General features: G+C 35.7%; 2 protein-coding genes and 1 long non-coding RNA gene across 3 annotated transcripts; 2 read left to right on the plus strand and 1 right to left on the minus strand.

Annotated features, from left to right (window-relative positions):
- Positions 1-93: 93 nt before the first annotated feature.
- Positions 94-996, plus strand: LOC140009713 (uncharacterized). Its single transcript, XR_011817252.1, has 3 exons — positions 94-216; positions 741-789; positions 941-996. It is a non-coding gene; the product is annotated as an uncharacterized lncRNA (long non-coding RNA).
- Positions 997-5,400: 4,404 nt separating this feature from the next.
- Positions 5,401-11,129, minus strand: LOC113697316 (uncharacterized). The gene is made up of 7 exons (XM_027216895.2): positions 10,947-11,129; positions 9,330-9,601; positions 8,561-9,212; positions 8,266-8,465; positions 7,897-8,141; positions 5,741-7,553; positions 5,401-5,656 (listed from the first exon to the last, which is right to left on the minus strand). Exons 2-6 carry the CDS (start codon positions 9,599-9,601, stop codon positions 6,670-6,672), a joined length of 2,253 nt encoding a protein of 750 aa, XP_027072696.1. The 5' UTR covers positions 10,947-11,129; the 3' UTR covers positions 5,401-5,656; positions 5,741-6,669.
- Positions 11,130-15,149: 4,020 nt separating this feature from the next.
- Positions 15,150-18,650, plus strand: LOC140009943 (uncharacterized). Its single transcript, XM_072056292.1, has 2 exons — positions 15,150-16,333; positions 17,690-18,650. Exons 1-2 carry the CDS (start codon positions 15,150-15,152, stop codon positions 18,648-18,650), a joined length of 2,145 nt encoding a protein of 714 aa, XP_071912393.1.
- The last annotated feature ends 3,947 nt before the right edge of the window (positions 18,651-22,597 follow it).

Raw genomic sequence — 22,597 nt, forward strand, 5'->3', positions numbered from 1 at the left:
CTTCATGGTTGTTTCCCTTTTGTGCGTTATATTCAAGTTCTAGATTTGATCATTCACTCCTACAATTCTAGTTTTTCTTCCCCTCCTCTTTTGGGGTGGGGGTGGGGGTTGGGGGAAGGGATGACTGGATGTGCTGCTCTATTTTGGGCAAAGATGGGAAGGATTAAGCAAATTTGCCAGAGTTTTCTGACATCTGGAGCCTCAAAGACAGAATATGTAAAATAGGAATATTATGCAGTATGCTCTATTGCAATGGTTTTTTTTTATTTTTTACTCTATTGCAATGGTGCCTAATTTTTTTCAAGCACAATGTTTGAGCTGCTTTTTACCAATACTCTGATAAAATAGCATCTCCCGTCGATGGTCAAATATCACTAATCTGTTCTAGCAAGATGAGATTTTTTAGTCTGAAAGACTCATGGAAATACTGAATTGAATGATAATAAAATCCTGTCTAAAGGGAGAGATTGTAAAAGTCCATCTTCATGCTCAATAAATATGATGGCTTTATACATATGGCTCATTAAATAAACCGAAGAATTGAAGCTGGCTGCATTTGTTTGTTGTTGGCATAAATACTTCTTTAAAACACCCAGGGAACAAGGCTTTACAGTAATTAATGTTGATGAAACTTGAATTGTGTGCAATGTCCCCATCTGTATTAGGGATTGGAGCATGAAATTCACATTTATTTGTTTGAGTCTTTTCTATCATTAACTCTCTCTGCTGATGGCTTGCAGTTGCATATGCATGAATCCCTGCTGCTAAGTCAAGCTATTGCCATCAGAGGTTCATCTATAAGCTTTTTACCATCCTAGCAACATTGTTAGTTATTTTGTTTTTACTAGCTGAAAATTTGGTACTCTAAGTTAAGCAATTGGAACTTCAGACTTCTTACTTTCCAACTTGTGCTGAATGGTATACGCTTAATTTTTTTCAGTTCGGGGAGCTTTAGATGTATGTTCGAGGACTCCTTTCATAAATCAGCGTTCGTTGGTAATTGATATCGTTCTTGCTTCTTTCTTTTCCTAATGTACTGGCTTTTATCACACTTGTTGTTACTTCTCATGAGGTAAAAGGGATTTATTGATTGACCAATACGCAAAGCATTAAGCAGTTCATCTTGTCCACTGCTTTACGATTATTTCTGTTGGGGACTTAATGATGTCGGCTACATTCACTGAAAAATTAATCAACTACATGAAACATAGCCAATACTTTTTCAGAAACAATAAAATCTTGGAAACAAGGATTCAAGACGATGAACAATACACACCGCAGAGATAGGGACTTTTAAACAATACCAGTTTTTTAATTGACTAAAAATATTGTTTAACAAATTTAAAAACAAACATTGTTATCCTCTGAAATTCGCACTGGATACTATAACTGAAATCCTGTTGTTTAATTCTTAGCTTGTTTGGTAATAGTAGAAATGTGTCTGTGCATGTGCGTGGGTGGGTGGGTGTGTGTGTGTGTGTGTGTCTGTGAGAGAGAGAGAGAGAGAGAGAGAGAGCATGGTTTATGAGAGGAACAGATAGAGGAGTAGCTGGACTTCTGAGTTTAGTGTTGGTTTGAGTGGGCAATTGAAGCTAATAATTAAGTGCTGCAATGCCTTGTACTGGTAGGGCGTCATTTTTTTCATGATTAGTTTATGCTGCAGTTGTGATAAACAATGAAGAAATAGTAAGTTACATATGCATTTGCATCTTAACGTTTGTAGGAAGCCTAGGAAGCCGATGCTAGCCAAATCCTTAAGTATCAGACAAACACGTTCATGTATTATTCCTATTGGTAGCATCTACAGTGTTGCTGCAACTATCGCAATCCTTTGATTTGCCGAAAATGAAAGGCAAAATATTCCAACGAGAGTACTTGCTCTCTAATTTTTGTGGCATCAGGGATGTAATCTGACCATTCTGTTCCTGATGCCTTCCCCCCGCCGCGTTTTCAAAGAATAATACCTTCTCGAGTTTACATCGACATCAGATCAATGTTTTTATGGACTGTCATTACTGGCATGATCTATGGAGGTTGTTACTAATTGTGGAACTATAAAGTGATCATGGAATTCGAAGACTTCCATAACACATTTTTATTTGTGGTAATGACTTCCTATCAGCATTGTGCTGATCTAAAGGAGCATTAAGCTTATTTTGTAGGCAATCAATATGTGACTATGGTGACAACCTGAGCTTATCATTTTTCACTTTTCTGCATCTAAATTTTTTTACTCTGCATACTAAGAGATGTATTTTTCTATAAGAAAACAAGATCCAGAAGGATTGTGACATTAGTAACAACTAGAAGAGTTGAACTCGTATAACCTGAGATTGAAAATTAAGATTAATAAGAAGGACAAAAAATGCAAAATTGCTGAGTTCAAAATATTCAATTGATAAGACTTCTGATCGAATTTGTTGGTCTTCAGGCAGTAGGATCTACTTGTTGGAAAGAAGAATAGGCAGAATATGACATGAAGAAGGACAATATTCGTCCTTTTCATGTCTTCCATTTTGTTATGGTTGATAAACTTCAGAACCAATCTTTTTATCCTTTTTTCTGGAAATTAGATATTTGTTAAAGCATGCTGCTACATTTTTTAAGTTGACAGATGACAAGAACAAAATCATGCACCACAGCATCCTATAGGGTCCCAAGTAAATACGATGCTATGAGATGCAGACGTACCCCTTTCCTTTCCTTTCTGCTACTGTTGTGAGCTGAACGGTGTTGTTTCTTAGCTTAATTTTTAATGATGAAAGGGGCCTGGAGGGAGGGAGAGGGAGGAAGGGAGAGATAGCGGCCGGAGAGAGAGAGACAGACCAACTGACTGACTGACAGAGACAAAGAGAGGGTGGGAAAGAAAAGGAACAGATAAGAGTAGCCGGATTCTTTGAATTCACTGTCGGGTTTGAGTTGAAAATTTGAAGCTACTAATGTAAATGTTTCAAATGCCTTCAGTTCATATAGTTACTTAAATCTTTACTTTGCATCTTAAACTTTGTAGGATTCTCAGAAGTTCTGATCTTAGTAAAATCCTTAACTTGCAGTCAGGTGAACGGGTTCTACCCATTTCGCATACTGGGAGCATCTACAACTGTGTTCTGACAAATTCTTTCTTGTGCTGAAAATCAATGGTAAGTTATTCAAACTTCAGTTATCATGCTCTAATTTTTGTGGTATCTGGGATATAGTTTGATCATTTCAGTTCGATAAGCTGTTTCTGTAATTTTTCCTCTAATTTTGTAAATCTAAAATTCCATCCAAACGGAACTACAAACATGCCACCTTGAGCTTTACATTGATTAGATAGCTGTTTTCACGCAACTTCCATCACACTGTCTATGATTCAGGATAGTAGCATCATCTTTTAAACTTTTTACTGGTTATGAAACTAAAATACGACTACCACATCCAAATCTCCATTTGCAAGTTTGAACTTCCATTCTTTTATGTTGCTGATATAATAAAGCATATAGCTTATCTTTTAAAAACCAATCTATAACGAAGTTCAAATCCAGAGCTAACAATTCTTTACTTTCTGGTTTAAACTTCTTAACCCTCATTTCTTACTCTTGAATCTGAATCTTTCTGTTCTGCATATCAGGTTGGAACTTTTTCTGTTCCGTTCTAAACTAATTTGTGGTTAAGAGTACATATGAGGGGTGTTTTTAGACCTACTACCCATTTTAGAGTGCTTCCTTTTGTCCCATTAGGCACATTTCAAGAGTGGATCCTAGGACAATTAAGATTGAAAAGTTAAATCAGGTACAAAGTATAAGAAATGGAAAATTGGAATGCATTTGTACGAGGACTCGTTATCAATCTTCTTGGTCTTTGGTATCTGCCTAGTCCCCTCTTTATATTACAAAGGAAAATAAGGAGTGGAAAACGGAAGGTGCGAGGTTTAACATGAATTCAGAAACTGCACAGTGTTCTTCCATTACCTTCTGTTATAAATGTACTTGATCATTCTTCTCATGATTCTTTCATCTGTTCATGGTTGATAGCTTCACAGCTGTTCTCCTATCAATTTCTAACATTCTGAAACTTTCTATAGGATGCTGTGAAATATATTATTTAACAAAGGAGAAGAATTTTTCATGCTCCAGTACTTTCAGGCAAGACTCTAAACAGATGGCATTCTCTGTGGACATTATGGAACAGAAGCTCCCTGATATAACCATATCATTTATCTGGCCAAACATAAGAATAGTCTCCGTGGTAAAATAATAGCAACAAACATCTTCATCAGAGAAATTAATCTGAATTGTGCTTTTGTTTTTGTTTTTTCCAAATAATTCTAAGTCTTAAGAGTTATTAAGCAGGTAAAGGATTTCAATGGATTGGCTCAAGCTTCATGAGATCGATGTTCCAAGAAATAATCACTTGACTACTTTGAGTTCTTATGTTTTTGCAACATTACCCACTTTCTTTTGCTTCTGCAAATATGTTTATTTATTTATCATCATACAAACGCAGATATTTTGGTATTCAACTTAAGCATACCTGATCAGCGGGCGTTTCTCTCTATGCTCTTATCAATCAACAGTTTAACAGTATTGTTTACTTTATATTTTGATGTAGACAAAGGATTCTTTCTGTTGATGAATGGAAGCTTCAAAGAGCATGCCTTTCAGGAATTTTATTCCCTTGGCATTTTTCTAAAGTTTGTTAATCAAACACATCATTTTGCAAGTATTAGGTTTGAGATGACGTTTCAATCTGTTTTTTTTTTAATTCCCCTTTTCCCTCATTAGAAAAGAAGTAACTAAGCATTATGCACAATGAGATTTTACCAGTGAGGCCTTATTGTATTTTTGACTCTCTCTCTCTCTCTCTCTCATGTTTCATGTGCAAATGGAGCACAAACCACCATTCATGAGTGAATCGGAACACTGTACTGCCCTAATCGTAAATTCAAGTCATTGGGAAGTAAAAATAAGGATGTGATACTGGAAAAAATTCGGAGATAAAAAAAAACCTCAAAGATCAGATCAAACTTAAGCTGACAAAGAACAAAAGGGGAAAAAGAAAAAGGATCTGGTTCAAGAAAGGGACGACCCTGGTTTGGAATGATTACTGATTACTAAAACCGAGTTAGTTCTCAGAACACCTGAAAGTCAATCTGTTTTTCTTTGACAGTGCAGTTTAAGCAACCATTCAAGTCATTATTTTCCTGCATATTGCTTTAAGGAAAGTGAAATCCATAGCTTGACACAGTTACATGTTGGAATAATAAGACAGCAGCTACTTCCTCTTTTAGTTTTAAATGAAAGGATACACTGAGCATTATCTAGTGGCATTATGAAGCCATAAAACCTTAAGCTTACATGGGCTTTTCTATATTTGAGCAATACGAACGTAATTTTTTCAGAGGATCTCAAGGTAGCCAAATTTAAGAGAGCCAGCAAATAATGATGGCCAATTTCTCTGTGTGATTACTCATCACAGAGGCAAGGCATGCAAATAAGTTGAATGGTAAGTAAAAGTAGCTACAGAAATTTGTTGAACTGCAAGCTTGTCAAAGAAAGAAGAATTTATGCACAAACAAAAAACTTTTAACAACCTCCATGGAAGTTCCTTTCTGAAGCATGGATCCACAATCGTACCCATGCCACACTATACTGAAGCAAATTTGACAGCAATGTACCTATTAAACACAAGTTGCAAAAATCAAATCAGTGTCAGAAGTGTGCAACGTAGAAAAAATAAACAAAATAACAGGAACATTTACCCTGCCCTAAGTACCACAGCACGCTTAGGCAACTCTTCCGAGCTCAGATCATCATCTGAGGTAACGCATCCTCAAGTTCCTCGTAGCTCCTCAATGCAACCTCCACATTCTTCTGCAAACACTGTACTTTGTCCTTGACATCAATTCTTGACTTCTTGACCATTTTTCTCATGCTTATTCTAATCTCCTTATCAGCACCTCGACATTAGTCCAGCAACAATATATTTTCATGCTTGATGGTCCACATCTATCCAGCAACAATGCAACTGCAAGCTATGCCTCGAGCAACAATGGGTTTTCTAACAAATCTCCTCAAGAACCTCTCTTGCCCCATCAAAAAACTGGGATTCTGTCCTTTGCAGCTAAGCTAAGCTTAACCATCTATCTTAAATTCTTTACATGCTTGGGCCCATTAAGTTTCTGCAGCAGCAAACTTTGAAAGGCCTCAACAGCTCAAAGCTTGATACAGGAACTGGTAAATTTTCTTGATCTTCAACTTCTTTGTAGATCATTGTATCAGTTACTTTGCTCAAGCCAATGTGTGAACAAATCCTTGTAGTGTTTCAGGTAATGTATAATGGAGATCCCCACTCCACGGACTGACCATTCTTATAGAGTCATTGCCTCCCATTCTGCTAGTCTAATTGATTGCTATATTAATTTATATTCCAATCACACCATCCAGAAGACACTGCCACGTCATCCTTATCCTGCCGCTAAATTTCCTCTATCCTTCTGCTTTTCTCTGCATTTGCTGTTTCTGATACATCCTTGAGCTCAGCCAACTCTTTCTTAACCAATGTTACTAGCTTTTCCATCTTTGCTCTTCCATTCCAGTTGAGGGTTGCCTATGAAATGTTGAGAATATTTTCACAATAGATTGGCATCCTGATTTTAGAGAATATCTCAACTTTATTCTCAATGGGAAATCACTTAGGGTCAGCAGTAGAGAGGGATGATGGAATAGTTTCCATTCCAATAGAAGAATGTTCCTTTCCAGCCCCATCACCACAGTTATCATTTTCGCTAGCAATTTGCTCAACTAGGGTACCCCTTGCATCATCTGTTCCATAACCTGAATGCTTCTGCTCAAGTGCAGATCCAACATCCCCATTTGCATGGTGGTTCTCATTTTCCACAATCCTATCATGATTCTGCAAAGTCTGCTCAACTTCTTCCTCCACAGAAATCGATGTGATCCCACTATTATCTGGACAAATTTGGCCATTCAACTGCATCTGCACACAGACTGCCAAAGAAACGGCATGGTCACGCACCAAAGAATCATAGGGTGGGCAGTGCAGCATATTAATCAGAGCTTGGGTATACTGGAGCATGCTAACAGACGGTACAACATATTTTTTATCACGGCAAAACTTGATAGTTTTCACTACGTGCTCGCACAAATTGCCTGTACTAGACCAGTTACAGTCACACAATGCATACTCAGAGCCTGGATTCCATACCACATGAACAGAATCTCGATCTTCCAGGTCAATAACTCTTGCACATTTACCATCTATGGCAATGTCAGTATCTGGAATCTTCATTGATTTCCTCCACTTTGTTAAGCCACTCAACCATTCATCCTTCCAGTATCGTGCAAAATCATCCTTACATGAATATTCATCTAGCCAGAAGTAAGAATGCACTTTAGAGCCCAGCTTATCCACCAACCAGTCAGCACGTTGGTATACATTACAGTCCTTCTCATTCATTAATCTGGCCTTCAACTGGATATGGTAGAACTCTATTGCTGCAGAAGTTTCCTGGCTGGCAAGAGGAAGAGTTTTCAGCGCAGTAAACCACACACCTGGGGGACAAAACCCTCATCAGACAACATAAAACAAAAGAAAAGAGGCGAGAAAAGGAAAGTGCAAAACCAAACTACAATCACTGTCGCAAAAGATAAAATAATCGCCACCAAAATGCTGAACATTTCCCACTGTTATTCAATTAAAGCTACATGCAATTACCTCTATTCCATGTTATGCATACAGAAACTGAGGTAAAAACTATCATGTATAAATTTTAGACACACATATAGTTTCAGCCCTATTTTTCGTTTAGGAAAAATCAAGCATGTCTTCCCTAAAAGTAGACCTGATACAAAATTGCTCATTTATGTTGTCAATGAAAACAGAAGACCTTCTAACCTAGCCTCGGCAACCAAACTGACTTGAAATATTCAGCAAAATCAGTAGCATCTACAAAATCTTCCATCATATCCTCAAAAACATTTGCACTGCTAGATCCTTTGCAGATATTCAAGACAGTCTGACCAAGCATTTTTGCAATTTCAGCACGTATCTCCATTGTTGAGCATCTCTTCATCAGGTTTTTGTGCCAAGCATGACGAACTCGCCAAAAGCATATCAATACTGAGCACTGAAAGACTTCCCTGCATTAAATAGAAGAAGACAACTAAATCATCAGGTCAAAAATTACAAGCACACAAAAGGAAAAGGAAGTACCAAATCTTCTAACCACGAGGACAAACTTAGTTAAGAAGCTAAGATGCTAACCTGATTGTGAGAATATCAAACAGAGGATCATCTACAACAAACCCAGCGAGCTTCCATGAAGGATCTTTTGTGCGAACTCTGTTGTAAAGAGCTCTCATCCATCTATGTGCATCTCCAACTGCTAACCTAGGAGCGATTATCCATGCTACCGGGATAGCCTTGTTGTCTAAGTTGAATACAACAAGACTGTGAATAGGATACTGGATGGAATTCAATAAAAGTAAGTAAGCTCTACGGGAATTTATATTCCAAAGAAGCATTGTAGGTAAAAAAAAAATCCAAATAAAAAACTGACCTTCAATTTATTGGTTCCAAACCTTGAATCAGAAGCCAGGAGGCGGTGATTCCCAAAACGAATCATTTGTTGCAACTGCCAGTCCGTTTGTATACCCAAGACAAAAGGGTCTGAATCAGAGAAATCTTCAAAAAAGAAAACACAATTCTGATGGGTTTTAACCCATATGCTGATGCTGACTGCATCATCTTCGTCCAATTCATACAAAGAACGTCGTATGCTCCGCTCTTGTCTACGTACATATCTGTGTGTTAACAAGTCATCTCGATTGCTCGGACCTCCCTGTCTCTCCACTGACTCGTTATGTCTCTGCATGATTGTTTCCACAGAGACCCCAACATGCAGTAAAGATAAGACACGAAGACGGAGATCCTCGGAGATATATGGGGCATACATTGCACGTGTCCCAGCAGCCTTCTTATCCTGTGGGCCATGGCATGGCAACCCCTTTTTATCCACATGCTTATCTTGATTGTAAATAATAAGAGCAACTGAAGGCTCTGCAATTAAGCGTTTGACAATAAAATGACAAGTACAGCCTCTCTTTGTATTTGGTCGGCCAGCAGACTTCTTTTTTGGCACATACGTAGTCCTACTAGGTCGAACAACACCTCCCTTTCTGTGGTCATCAGGACCAAAAGAGCACCAGTACCTAAATATTCAGAAAACTTAACTTATTTCCCGAAGGCAAATAGCAGATAAACTGCCTAGAAGCAATCGAAAATAATAAATCAGACCAAACACGTCCTCTTGTTTTAATGGAACTCACAATATGTATTCAAGAATGCCATCAACTTTCGGCTTGTAAGACATCTCAGGGGGTCGTCTTCTCCTTGCTTCAACATGGAATCGTGTCGGACAATCATTATTAGCTGATTCACCCCTAACAAAGTCATCAACTCTAGCAAATGGAATAAGACAAACTCTGTCTATGTTGTCACGCCAGCCTTCCACCTTTGACCACACAAGATCACTGGAAGAAAACTCCAAAGTTGGCGGGTTTTGCACAGGAAGAGAGAGAATCTCATCCCATCTAGCCATCTGCAATTGAGTGGCAAGTAAAAGCAAATGATGTTAATACCACAAGCAAGATGAAATTCACAAATAAAACTGCAATAATCTATTCATTAAAAGCTTCTTCTTTGTCTCTTCTTTTTGGTTTGGATAAACAAATGACTGAAAAATGCCAATAATCATCAGTAACTTCAGCCACAAGGTCAAAACATAGATCATCGGAAGCGTCACTGATCCAAATTTGGCCATCTTCAATGAGGTGTAAATGTGTGAGAAATGGGCAATTTCATCAGCAACTCTATTACCATTTGCACCCATATTTTTCACAAAGCCAGATGCTCACAAGTTCACATTAATAAGCCTGTCAAAAAATAACCTGCTAAACGCTTCTACATCAGGAATACATATTCCACACCTAGGGCCAGTAACAATACTTGAGTACCAAATAACCAAAATCTCTAACCAGGAACAACATGCAAAGGATTGATTAACTCTTGTCACAGTTTAGGATGTCTAAAATTGCAATGCAAGGAGTCATTCTAATCCATTTACATAGGAATAAAGGAAGCATAAAGCTCTATGTTAATGCTTTTCACTGTTACAACCAGGTAGCTCAGCAGGCAACAATCCAATGCAAGGAGTCTGAAAACATTCTGAAATTTGCTCTGTTTTTCCATATAAAACTAGAAAGCTTCATGATAGCCTCCTTATAATCAAGTTTTGATGCCTAACCAATTAAAAGCAATTAATACCACAAGCAAGACCTAATTCACAGATAAAGGTGCTCTTATCATATCCACCATATACAGGTTTCTTTTTATTTGATTTTTATTAATTTTTGATAAATAAATGATCAGAGAATGCCATTAATCCTCAGAAACGTCAACAAAATGGTGGATGATACATTACCAGGTAGGTCAATCATCCAATTCGCTTACCATCAACGAGGCACAAATGCACGAGATTTGGGCAATTCTATTACAATTTTAACCCATATTTATCCTAAAACCAGACAATACCATGTCCACATTAATCAGCCTCCACGAAAATCAACTGGTTACACAGTGCCATCGGGAACAGACATTCTACAACTAAGGCAGTTAAAAAACTTGGTTACAGAAAACTGAAATTTCTGATAAGCAACAAATGCAAAATATCAATTCAACTCTTTTCACATTCGAGTAGCAATTGAGCATAAATCTCCACAACACAAACCAATTCTAGCCACTTCATTCAACACTGAAAGGTATTCAACACAGAGGGATAGATTACAAGAAAATCAAGAAACAGGCAAATGGTTATTCAAAGCAGCATTAGCCCTTTTGTCACACAAGCTTCGCAAAACCCAAAAATAATAGTCAAGAAACTTTACATCTATTTTCTGTTCGCTGGTGGTGGTCCTGGCGGCGGCAGTGGCGGCGGCGGTGCTGCTTATTCCGGGCGGCAACGGTGGCTATTTTCTGTCTCTTCTGGGGTTTTTGTGGTTTGTTTTTAGTCGGGGGCTGCTGCAATTCTCCTGATAGTTTTTTTTTCCTCCGCCTTTTTTTTGCTTGGGCTAACAAATTTAGTACTTAAGAAATCTGGGCCTGGGAAACAAATTTGTGTTTGCTTGGTTTAAGGCCCAAATAATGTGGTAAAGAGCTTTTGTTATCTTTTGTTATTTTATTTTTAATAATAAAAAATGAAGCTCATGTTTCTAAGGGCCAATCAAGCCAAAATGAATCCTTTATGGCTTTGAAAATTTCGTCCATAGAGGATAAAGATTAAAAAAAAAAATTATCGCAACTACCAAAAATAGGTTCCTACCAGCGGAAAAAAAAAGAGCATGTTTTTTAGGCAATATAAAATAACAAATTAAAGAGTAAAAGTGCCTTAAATAAAAATTAAAGAGTAAGAGTAAACGAAAAAAAATGAACCGCATGACCCTTATAGCTAGGCTTATAGCTATGAGAATTACATCCTACTACCATATCGTACAAAGAGTAACACCAAAACCACCAAAAGTAGGTATCTCAAAAAAAAAAAAATCATCAATTCTATTTCAAATCATATGTATATATAATAAAGTCGTATTTTAATACTTATTTTATAGTACTTCCTCTTTCATGCATGGCACCCTAATTGAGTGAGTTTTTGTAATGCACTGTGATAAATTATGTGCTCTTATATTTTAATTACTTTCTCTCTCCTCAAAACAAGTTGTTACGCTTTAATCTTCCTTTCATCAAATTTCAGATAGGCTTATCTCTTTAATGAGGCTTATCTTTCCCACTTTATTTTCAAAATATTTTCTCATCCTAATACTCTCAATCAAACTTGGGATATCGATTACCTTCCGTGCTTTTATTTCTACATAATGTGTAGTTGTATACACATGCTTTTTTTTTCTTCATCAATGCCTTAGTTGTTTTTTTTCCTCTTTTTTTTCCTTGGAACTCCTATGCTTTGTACAATTTTTTTCTTCATCAATAGGCAGGTTTTTCTATCTTTTCTTGGAACATTTTTATAGTTTTAACAATTCTTTGAATTATTTTATACCAAGTTTATTCATGATATAGGTATCACAAAAAGGGTGATGGCTAGGAAGGTGAACCTAAAGAAGTTTTAACAATTGGGCATTTGTACTCTTCATAAAACCATATGACTCTTGATAGTGAAAATAGAAAGGGGTTATAATTTTATGGTTGATAGGCCGTTTGTGTTCATAAGTCAAGAATATTGTTGTAACTTTTACAAGATTGTAGCTTTTACAAGTGAAACATGGTAACATAATTTCGTGATTGTTATTCATTATCACAGTTTTTGCTTCTTAATGGATTTGTTATTCACACAATAATTGGAACAGATTGTAAAAGGACTTACAATAATTATTATACGTTGATGTCTATTTTGTTCATAATATAGGCATCACCGCAACTTTTTATAACAATTTTGACTGTTTTTTTTTTCGGTTTAATAACAACATGATGCTCGAGATTTCAAAGCTTCTCCTTCAGGTTTTGGTTGAATTATTGCTTTTATCCTATAACCTGAAAGCCTTTGCTACAACCAACACTAACAGTCAATCCCTTCTATGTTGCTACTAACAACTGTAGACATCAAATTTAGAAGATAAAGAAAATGGAATAAATATAATTTAGTAGTAATAATTGACTGAATAACGGATAATGTACAGGATATAATAGGGATTGTATATGTGTTTATATTTTATTATTGTATGATGCATGTTTTCGATTTGTTTGGAAGAGCAGCTATTAATGAGATTTTTTCTTGGCCATGGAACGCTACGATTAGAAGATAGGAAATATTGGATATACTATTAAAGGAGATTTGGTGGTCAAGTTAGTATTTTGATTGTATCATCTTGACACGAGGTGTAGCTTTTCAGTTAGTATTTTGTGGGTTTCAACTTTGTTCCTTTGTTCAAAGTTAATTTAACTTTAGGTAGAAACATTCTATTGAGTGCCCTTGTTAACTCTATTTTGCACAATTCGGGCTTATTTTAAATTTTGGATATATCTTTCTTTCAATAATCTTTTATTTACTTATATATAGATTCTTTGAGTTTCCTGAAAATATAATGGTACTGTATTGTATGTTGGTGTATCTAACGGTTATGTCCAGAGCAAAATTATCCCGTGCAAGGAACTAGTTTGACGTAAAGAAGATCAAACAAAAAATGTCTGATTTGCTACTTTAAATTCTTTTCTTGTTTCAAAATGTTTTAACTTTTGCATGAATTTGAAATTTCTAAAATTTATTAGTTTTCTTTTGAGCTGAATCCAATCTCACCCAACATCTAAACTAAAACAAATATCGTCCTTAACCTTTTTTTATTATTTTTTCTAGCAGAGAAGGGTGAGATTTAAGAAATTTCAAATTCAACCCATTACACCAAGGCCTTCTTGACAAATGTGGTCCTTAACTTAATTAATACTACATAACACGCTTATGTTAATCTCTTATAAATCTGAAGCCTCTTGTATTTTGATTCTTAAACGCTAATGTGACTTCTTACAATGTGATTCTTGCACGTACTATGAAGAAAAAAACCATTCAAAACACCCTTTCATATAATTTGTTTTAAATTTTTGCATATGCGTTATACATTTATACATTGCCAGTGTACATATAAAATTGATTTGCTAAATAGCAAGTAAATATTTTAAAAAAAAAACAGTAACAATCGGTTAAGCATGGGAAAGTTCGGAAACTTGACTCAAAATAACATTCAAATGGAGGTTTACACTGTAGTCCAAATACTACTACTGTTTCTCTATAGTGATGGCAACTGATGTAGGAATAATGGGGTATGCTGAAGCACTGCTGAAACAAAAAAGTTTGATCAAAAGTTGCTCATTAGTAATTTTCCCCTATTCATATGCAGTAGCCAGCTTGTATAATCACCATTACTGTCCATGCAACATATATACAGAAAAGATGACAAGAAGGATCCCAAAATGATCAAGAACCCCATACAACATCATCTTAATTGAAGAAAATGACTCCTAAACTGAAAAATATATGGTTGAAATACATACAATACTCAATATGTCCAATGTCTGTCTATCAAAAGCTTCAGCGATCACTCAAAGATCATTTCCCAACACAATATTCAAGTATATGCTCTCATGAGTTGGTATCACCAAAGGAAAACAGCATTCAGGCACCAAAGTGCTCATCTGAAGTATGCCACCAGAAGTCTAGAATATAAGCCTCTGTTGCGAGGCATCATATTTCCATTTGAAAGTAATCCTGGAAGTCCTACAGCGAGAACTTGAGGCTGGATCCTTCAAATTTTCAGCTGCTTCGGATGTACTTACCTCGCAACGGATTAGCTGGTTTTCTAGATCTGCGTTACTGCTAAGTCCCTTCAGCTTTTCCAATACCGACTGAGGTAAGACAATGATTTTGCATAAAATTGCTAAACAATCAATCAATAGTGTATAAGACTTTTAAGATAAGAAAACCTGACCTTGCTCAGTTTGTCATGAATTATCATGCCCTGCACAAGAATTAACATCTATATCAAGAAGAATACTTTGGAAAGAACTGTTGTAAAATATATAGTATTTCAAAAATATTCTTTGTCCCACATCGAAAAAATGAGAAGTATTATTTTCTCTGTCCCACATTGAGAAGTGAGAAGGGTTGCAGTCTTTGTCCCACATCGGAAGTGAGAAGGGTTGCACCTCACTCTGAAGTCTATAAATAGGATCCACTTCTCCCTCAGAAAATCACCCCAGCAGCTTCAGTTAATATCTTTTGATAGCTGCTCTATCCCTCTCTCTCTCTCTCTCTTTTATTTTTTTTGTTAGTTGATATCTTCCTGATAATTCTGTTCTCATCCTTTTTATATATATATCTGCTGGTTTTAATTTGCTAGTTCTGGTCCTTCTAGTTTGCAACAAGAAGAAAGTTTGTCTTTCTTGTTCGCAATAAATAGAAGAAGGCTTGTTTAATCCTGGGGAAACATTTCAATTTCATGAAATAGTTTCTTAGGACAGTGCTACGCACGACTCAAGCAGATAGTGTTAACATTGTTGTAGCCAATTATCCAACAATCTAAGAAACTATGGCATCTGACAATGTTAGCACCCCGCAGCCTTCATCAGCAACTGTTGCAGTGGCACTACCATTCGCCAAGCCCTTTCCAGATGTATCCAAAATTGAAATTTTCGCCAATGAAAATTTCAAAAGGTGGCAAGAACGAGTACACTCACGACTCGACATCCATGGAGTGGTCTATGCACTAACGGAGTCCCAACCTGCTTCAACCACAGATGTCAAAATACAAGAATCGTGGCAATATGCCAATAAGGTATGTAGGCATACTATTTTACAAACACTCTTAAATGAATTATTTGACGTGTATTGTAGCTATATGCAAGCCAATAAGTCCCAGTATAATAGACTAAAAAATTCCAATTACAAGCCTAATATTCCCAACTTTAAGAAAAAGAAAGGCAATTGCCATTATTGTAGAAAATCAGAACATTATGTTGCCCTGTATAGATACAATAAAGGTGACAAAGCAAATGGTAATCCTCCTAAGGTTAATTTAACCGAAGGAGATGAAATAATTGCTGCAGTCATCTCTCAAGTGAACATTGCAGCTAATGTTAAAGAATGGGTGGTAGACTCTGGGGCTACTCGGCACATATGTGCAAATCGAGAAGCGTTTTCCTCCTATACTTCAATAGGGGATGATGAAAAAATAGTCTACCTTGCAGACTCACGAACTACTAAAGTTCTGGGTAAGGGCAAAGTACTATTGAAACTCACTTCAGGAAATACTTTGGCTCTTAATGATGTGCTGCATGTTCCAAATATTCGGGCAAATCTTGTTTCTGTGGCTTTGCTTGGAAAAGTTGGGGTGAAAGTATCATTCGAATCTGAAAAGATTGTAATGACAAGAAATAATGTGTTTGTAGGGAAAGGCTATTGTAATCAGGGACTTTTTGTACTTAATATTTCCAATGTGATAAATGAAAATGCATCTTCTTCTGCTTATATTGTTGATTCCATTTCTTTATGGCATGCTAGATTAGGACATGTTAATATTGGTTATATAAAGAAAATGCAATCATGTGGTCTAATTTCTGGTATTAATGATAATATGGACAAATGTGAAATATGTGCAGAAGCTAAAATAACAAAGAAAAGTTGTATAACTGTCCATAGAGAAACTGAGTTATTAAATTTAATTCATACTGATTTAGGTGATTTAAAACAAACAATGACTAGAGGTGGGAAAAGGTATTATGTCACCTTTATAGATGACTGTTCTAGATATACCAAAGTTTATTTACTTAGAAATAAAGATGATACTTATAATGCCTTTTTATCCTATAAGTCTGAAGTAGAAAATCAACTTAATAAAAGGATAAAAAGAATTAGATTAGATAGGGGTGGAGAATATTTAACTTTAGATAACCTTTGTGAACAGGAAGGCATAATACATGAAATAACTCCACCTTATTCTCCAGAATCTAATGGAGTAGCTGAAAGGAAAAATAGAACATTAAAAGAAATGATGAACTCTATGTTAATTAGTTCTCATGCTCCAGATAATTTATGGGGAGAAGCTATATTATCTGCATGTCACTTACAAAATAGAATCCCACATAAAAAGACTGGCAAAACACCTTATGAGTTATGGAAAAATTATAAACCAAATTTGAAATATTTAAAAGTTTGGGGGTGTCTTGCTAAAGTCTTGTTGCCTGAACCTAAGAAAAGGAAAATAGGTTCTAAAACTTCTGATTGTATGTTTATTGGATATGCTGAACATAGTGCTGCATATAGATTTCTTGTGTTAAGAAGTGATATACTTGATTGTAATACAATTATTGAGACAAAGAATGCTGAATTTTTTGAACATATTTTTCCACTGTCTAGTAAAATTTCTCATGCACCTGTTGAAATAAATAAGGAAATTATTCCAATTGAGGAATTAAGAAGGAGCAAAAGGCCAAGAAAAGAATTTTCATTTGGAAATGAATTCCAAACCTTTCTTGTTGATAATGATCCTTTAACATACTCCGATGCTATTTCTTCTCCTGAGTGTAAATTTTGGAAAGAAGCAATTAAATCTGAAATAGATTCTATCTTGTCAAATAAAACTTGGATTTTGGTAGACTTACCTCCTGGTGCAAAACCTATTGGTTGCAAATGGATTTTTAAAAGAAAATATAACTCTGATGGCTCTATAGAAAAGTACAAAGCTCGTTTAGTAGCAAAAGGATTTTCTCAAAAACAAAATATTGATTATTTTGATACATTTGCACCAGTAACTAGAATTGCGTCTATTCGAGTTTTATTTGCTTTAGCTTCTATCCATAAACTTGTTATTCATCAAATGGATGTCAAAACAGCCTTTTTAAATGGTGATTTAGAAGAAGAAATTTATATGTTTCAACCTGAGGGATGTATTGTATCTGGACAAGAAAATAAGGTTTGTAAACTAATTAAATCTCTTTATGGCCTAAAACAAGCTCCTAAACAGTGGCATGAGAAATTTGATCAAGTATTGATGAAAGATGGATTTTCGTCTGTAGAAGTGGATAAATGTGTATATGTCAAAATTATAAATGATCAATATGTGATAATCAGTTTATATGTGGATGACATGCTTATATTTGGTACTAGTCTAGATATTGTAAATAGTACTAAATATTTTTTGTCTTCTAATTTTGATATGAAAGATTTGGGTGAAGCCAAAATAATATTGGGTGTTAAAATCATAAGGAAATGTGATGGTATAATGTTGTCACAAGAACATTATACAGAGAGACTTCTTAGGAAGTTTGAAAATTATGATGTGACACCTGTGAGTACTCCTTATGATGCTAACACTCAATTAAAGAAAAATAATGGTGACCCAATTGCTCAGTCTAAATATGCTCAGATTATTGGGAGTCTGATGCATCTGATGAATTTTACTAGACCTGATATAGCTTATGCTGTATGTCGACTGAGTAGATATACTCATAATCCCAACCGTGAGCATTGGTTTGCATTAGTCAGACTAATGAAATATTTGAGAGGTACCATGAATTTTGGTATCCTGTATAGTGGATTTCCCACTGTATTAGAAGGTTACAGTGATGCTAATTGGATCTCTGATTCAAATGATACGAAATCCACTAGTGGTTATGTGTTCACCCTTGGTGGTGGTGCAATAGCATGGAAATCTGCTAGACAGACAATCATTGCTAGATCAACAATGGAGTCAGAGTTTGTAGCTCTGGAACTGACAGGGACTGAGGCCGAGTGGTTGAGAAATTTCTTAGCTAACATTCCTTCAACTAAGGATTTGTTGCCTCCTGTGTCCATACATTGTGACTGTCAAGCAGCGATTGACATAGCTAAAAATAAATCGTATAATTGTAAAAGTCGACACATGAGTTTGAGACATGATGTCGTAAAGCAGCTGCTTAGAGATGGAATTATTTCCATTGATTATGTAAAGTCAGAGTTGAATTTGGCCGATCCTCTGACTAAACCCGTAGGAAGAAAATTGATTCTTCAAACTACGAAAGAAATGGGACTTCGACCAACAAGTTGTCAATAGAGACGGTAACCCAACCTATGTGATTGGTGATCCCATGAAGTAGGTTCATATGGGTAATAACAAGTCTATATTGATAGTAAAGCACTTCAAATTTAAGTCCCTCTAGAGATAAGTGCTTTGAGTAATTGTGAGGATGAGTTAAAACTCTTAATGAATTCATATCCCATTAGGGAGGTGTAGTTAAAGCAATATACACTTGATGAATTCACCTATATGAGAGTGGAGTGGGGCCGCTCCTATAAGAGTCATTGGTCAAATCTTTAGAGCTCTCATGAATAACCAGGCAGGCGCACGGCCAAAAAGCGCAAAATCGCGTTAACAGCAAATTATGGGTTGTAATGTGATTGATAAAATCTCTGTCATACATCAAGAGTTATTGGTTCATAGAAATTTATATTTCACCAATAATTCTGTAGATCATATTTTATCAATCTATGTTTGGTTCATAGTCCAAAAGACACCAATCTAATTACATTTCAACCAAATCCAGCAGAGTACTTTTAAAATTCTTCCTTTATCCAAAGAATTTTTTTGAAATAGGTGGGAGATTGTTGTAAAATATATAGTATTTCAAAAATATTCTTTGTCCCACATCGAAAAAATGAGAAGTATTATTTTCTCTGTCCCACATTGAGAAGTGAGAAGGGTTGCAGTCTTTGTCCCACATCGGAAGTGAGAAGGGTTGCACCTCACTCTGAAGTCTATAAATAGGATCCACTTCTCCCTCAGAAAATCACCCCAGCAGCTTCAGTTAATATCTTTTGATAGCTGCTCTATCCCTCTCTCTCTCTCTCTTTTATTTTTTTTGTTAGTTGATATCTTCCTGATAATTCTGTTCTCATCCTTTTTATATATATATCTGCTGGTTTTAATTTGCTAGTTCTGGTCCTTCTAGTTTGCAACAAGAAGAAAGTTTGTCTTTCTTGTTCGCAATAAATAGAAGAAGGCTTGTTTAATCCTGGGGAAACATTTCAATTTCATGAAATAGTTTCTTAGGACAGTGCTACGCACGACTCAAGCAGATAGTGTTAACATTGTTGTAGCCAATTATCCAACAAGAACGACAAGAATGGCAATTATGGACCCAAAAACAAAATGAATGTACTGAATAATGGACAGAAAACCAGACCTCAATTTGCAGCTTATCAGCAATCTTGTTCTGCACAAGGATCAAAACAGAAATGTAAGCATAGAGAAGAGAGAAGCGGGAAGCCTATAATTCCAACGTTTTAACGTTTAGAGAATATTCGAAAAAAGAAAATGCAGTTTTGTATCTCCATTTCAGAGATCCGTTTAAGAGGAAGAAACAGAAAGATATCCAAAGAATTGTAACTAAAGTGGTTAGAAAAGAAATGTAGTACCTGATGTTCAGGATAGACAATCAGTTTCAAATCTTCCCAATGCTTTAGCTTCTTAACAAAGGCCTTCAATGTCAAAAGCCACTCAACAGAGTGTGCTCTAAACACAAAGCTGAAGTGAACTTGGAGTTGATGCGAGGCACTGATTGGAAGAAAAGGCTCGTCACAATTAACGCATTCCAATAACTCCAAGTTTGGAGCATCAATTTGAGCAAATGACAAGTTGCTACAGTCTTTGAAGACCAATCTTTTGAGAGAGCGGCTCGAAATATTGAAATTCCCATCGCTCACGCAGTCATGCAATTCTAATGTCTCAATGAACAGAAGCTGAGATAATACCGTTGATAAGACATCAATGCATGCACTACAGTTTCCATTAAATATCACTTCCTTCAAGGCTGGACTACAAGTTGCCCAATCAATAGTTTCAGGCCAGCCACTTTGGGATGTTCCAAAATAGAATTTCTGTAGATTTGCCGCATCCATTTTGATAATGTCAACAATAGCACAGTTCACACACTCAAATACTCCAGTCGAGGAAAATTTGGGATAGAGAGATGCTCATCTATTTTGCAGAACCATATTTTCACATACTCAATCACAGGGCATCCACAGAGAAACCTTTCAAATAATGATCTGCCCGCGAAACAAGAGTCACGTAAAGAAAGCCTCTGTAGCTGGGGAAGTTTAATATCCAAATTACTCTCGAATGTACAATAACCTAAATAGGTTTGGTTTAATTTTTGTCAACATATATACTGTCCAGTTTGAATGTATGCTACTTAGATTTTAAATTGAAATTAAGATTAGCTATCATGCATCAACGCCTAATAGTGTCAATGTATAAAAAAATAGTTCAACAAATAGATACTAACGAAAAATGATTTAACATTTAATATGGAGAGAAGATTTCAAATAGGAAAAAAAATAGTGCTTTATGAATCAATCTTGTAAGCTGTAAATTAATATTGTGCAAGTATGTTATTTGATGCGTTCCGTCTAATATATCTTTCGGAGCTTAATAAAAAGTTACGTGATTACATCCTTTAGTTTATTTTAACTGCAAAAAGAAAAGAAAATTAAAAAAAATTAATTTTGCCCTTCATTTTGCGACAAACACCAATGCATCCGTTAATGCTTACACGAAAATAATCCGCTTCACCGAGGGCAAAGCTGGAATATTAGCAAATTTAAACCAACGACTTTCTTTCCCCCGCATTTTCTTAGGAGCGACAAAATAAATTATTAACGACTTTCTTTCCCGCATTTTCTTAGGAACGGCAAAATAAATCAGTAGTTTTTTTTTTCTCTACATTGAAGGATATTATCATTTTACTAGTCCCTCCATTTCTTATCTTCAATTCTTCTCCAATGAAACTCCCAAACTGACACAAGAACTTCTATTGGAGCATTTAGAGATTATATCATAATTATAAGAAAAAAGAAATTGGAGGAAAAAGTTTAAGAACATTGAAAGAGCAAAATTGGCTTTGATATCTAGTTGGAGAATGAATGAGGGGAAAGTGTTTATCAACATTGAAAGGTTTGAGGGTTTTGACGCAGGGGGTTGCTGGGTTGGGGGCTTTTCTTTTTGTTTTTTTTTTTGGGGGGGGGGGGTGGGTGGGTGGGAGGGAGGGAGGAACAATCATAAATCCAACTTGAACAGAAAAAACAGATGCAGAAATATAGAGAAAGAACACAAGAAACTATTTGTAACAATTGGAAACAGATTTATAGTAATTCTAACACATGCTAGTTTGCCAATTATGAAACTTGCTGTTTGTTGGATCAAAGGAATTTAAAGAAATAATCCAAGAATTTTGTGATCGAAATTATACAAATCTGTTGGAAATATCAATTCTAATGCTATAAACTCAAGATTGAATTCAACCATGCATCAAATTACATTGCATGTTGAAGTTTCTATGATCAGCTTCTCTCAAATGCTTCTATGATCAATTGTAGTGCAAGTTCACATTGGAATTGTTTATGAATTAATTTCTGTAATTAAAAACAATTTTTCCAATCCGAATTAAGATGATCAACATTTAGCTGCAAACTACGTTTTGACCTCAGATTGCATTTGTCCATGGATTAATTTCTGTAATAAGTACCAAAGTTTTCCAAATCCAAATGAAGAAGAGTACCTGAAAAACTGATGTGCTGGCCAGCGGAAGCGGTGGGTGGACCCAGAGAGGAGATGAGAATTGTGTGTCTGGTCTGATCAGGTGGGAAAAATTAGAGAAAGAGAGAATATGTAGTGAGAGAGAGAGCTTTAGAAATATACTTCAAAGTTTACAAATTACATTCTGAATTTGATTGATCACGACAACTTTTTTTTTTTTTCTCTTTGGCAAAAAATGTGAGATGAATGAAGAGCAGCAGAAATTGAAGAAGAATTGTCCTAACTTTTTCTTTGTGTTCAGAGTGCAGAAGGTTGATGGCTTTGGACTTTTCTTTCAGCAAGCAGTAATGCACAAACAACTTTGTTAAAGTCCTATCTAGAAACTTTAACGGTTAAGTACTGCAAATATTTTTTGAGTCCTGATTTCTAGTTATACACACCACATGTACTTCTTTGATTTCCCT

This window comes from Coffea arabica, chromosome 6e (genome assembly GCF_036785885.1).
Source record: "Coffea arabica cultivar ET-39 chromosome 6e, Coffea Arabica ET-39 HiFi, whole genome shotgun sequence".
NCBI classification, from domain to species: domain Eukaryota; kingdom Viridiplantae; phylum Streptophyta; class Magnoliopsida; order Gentianales; family Rubiaceae; genus Coffea; species Coffea arabica.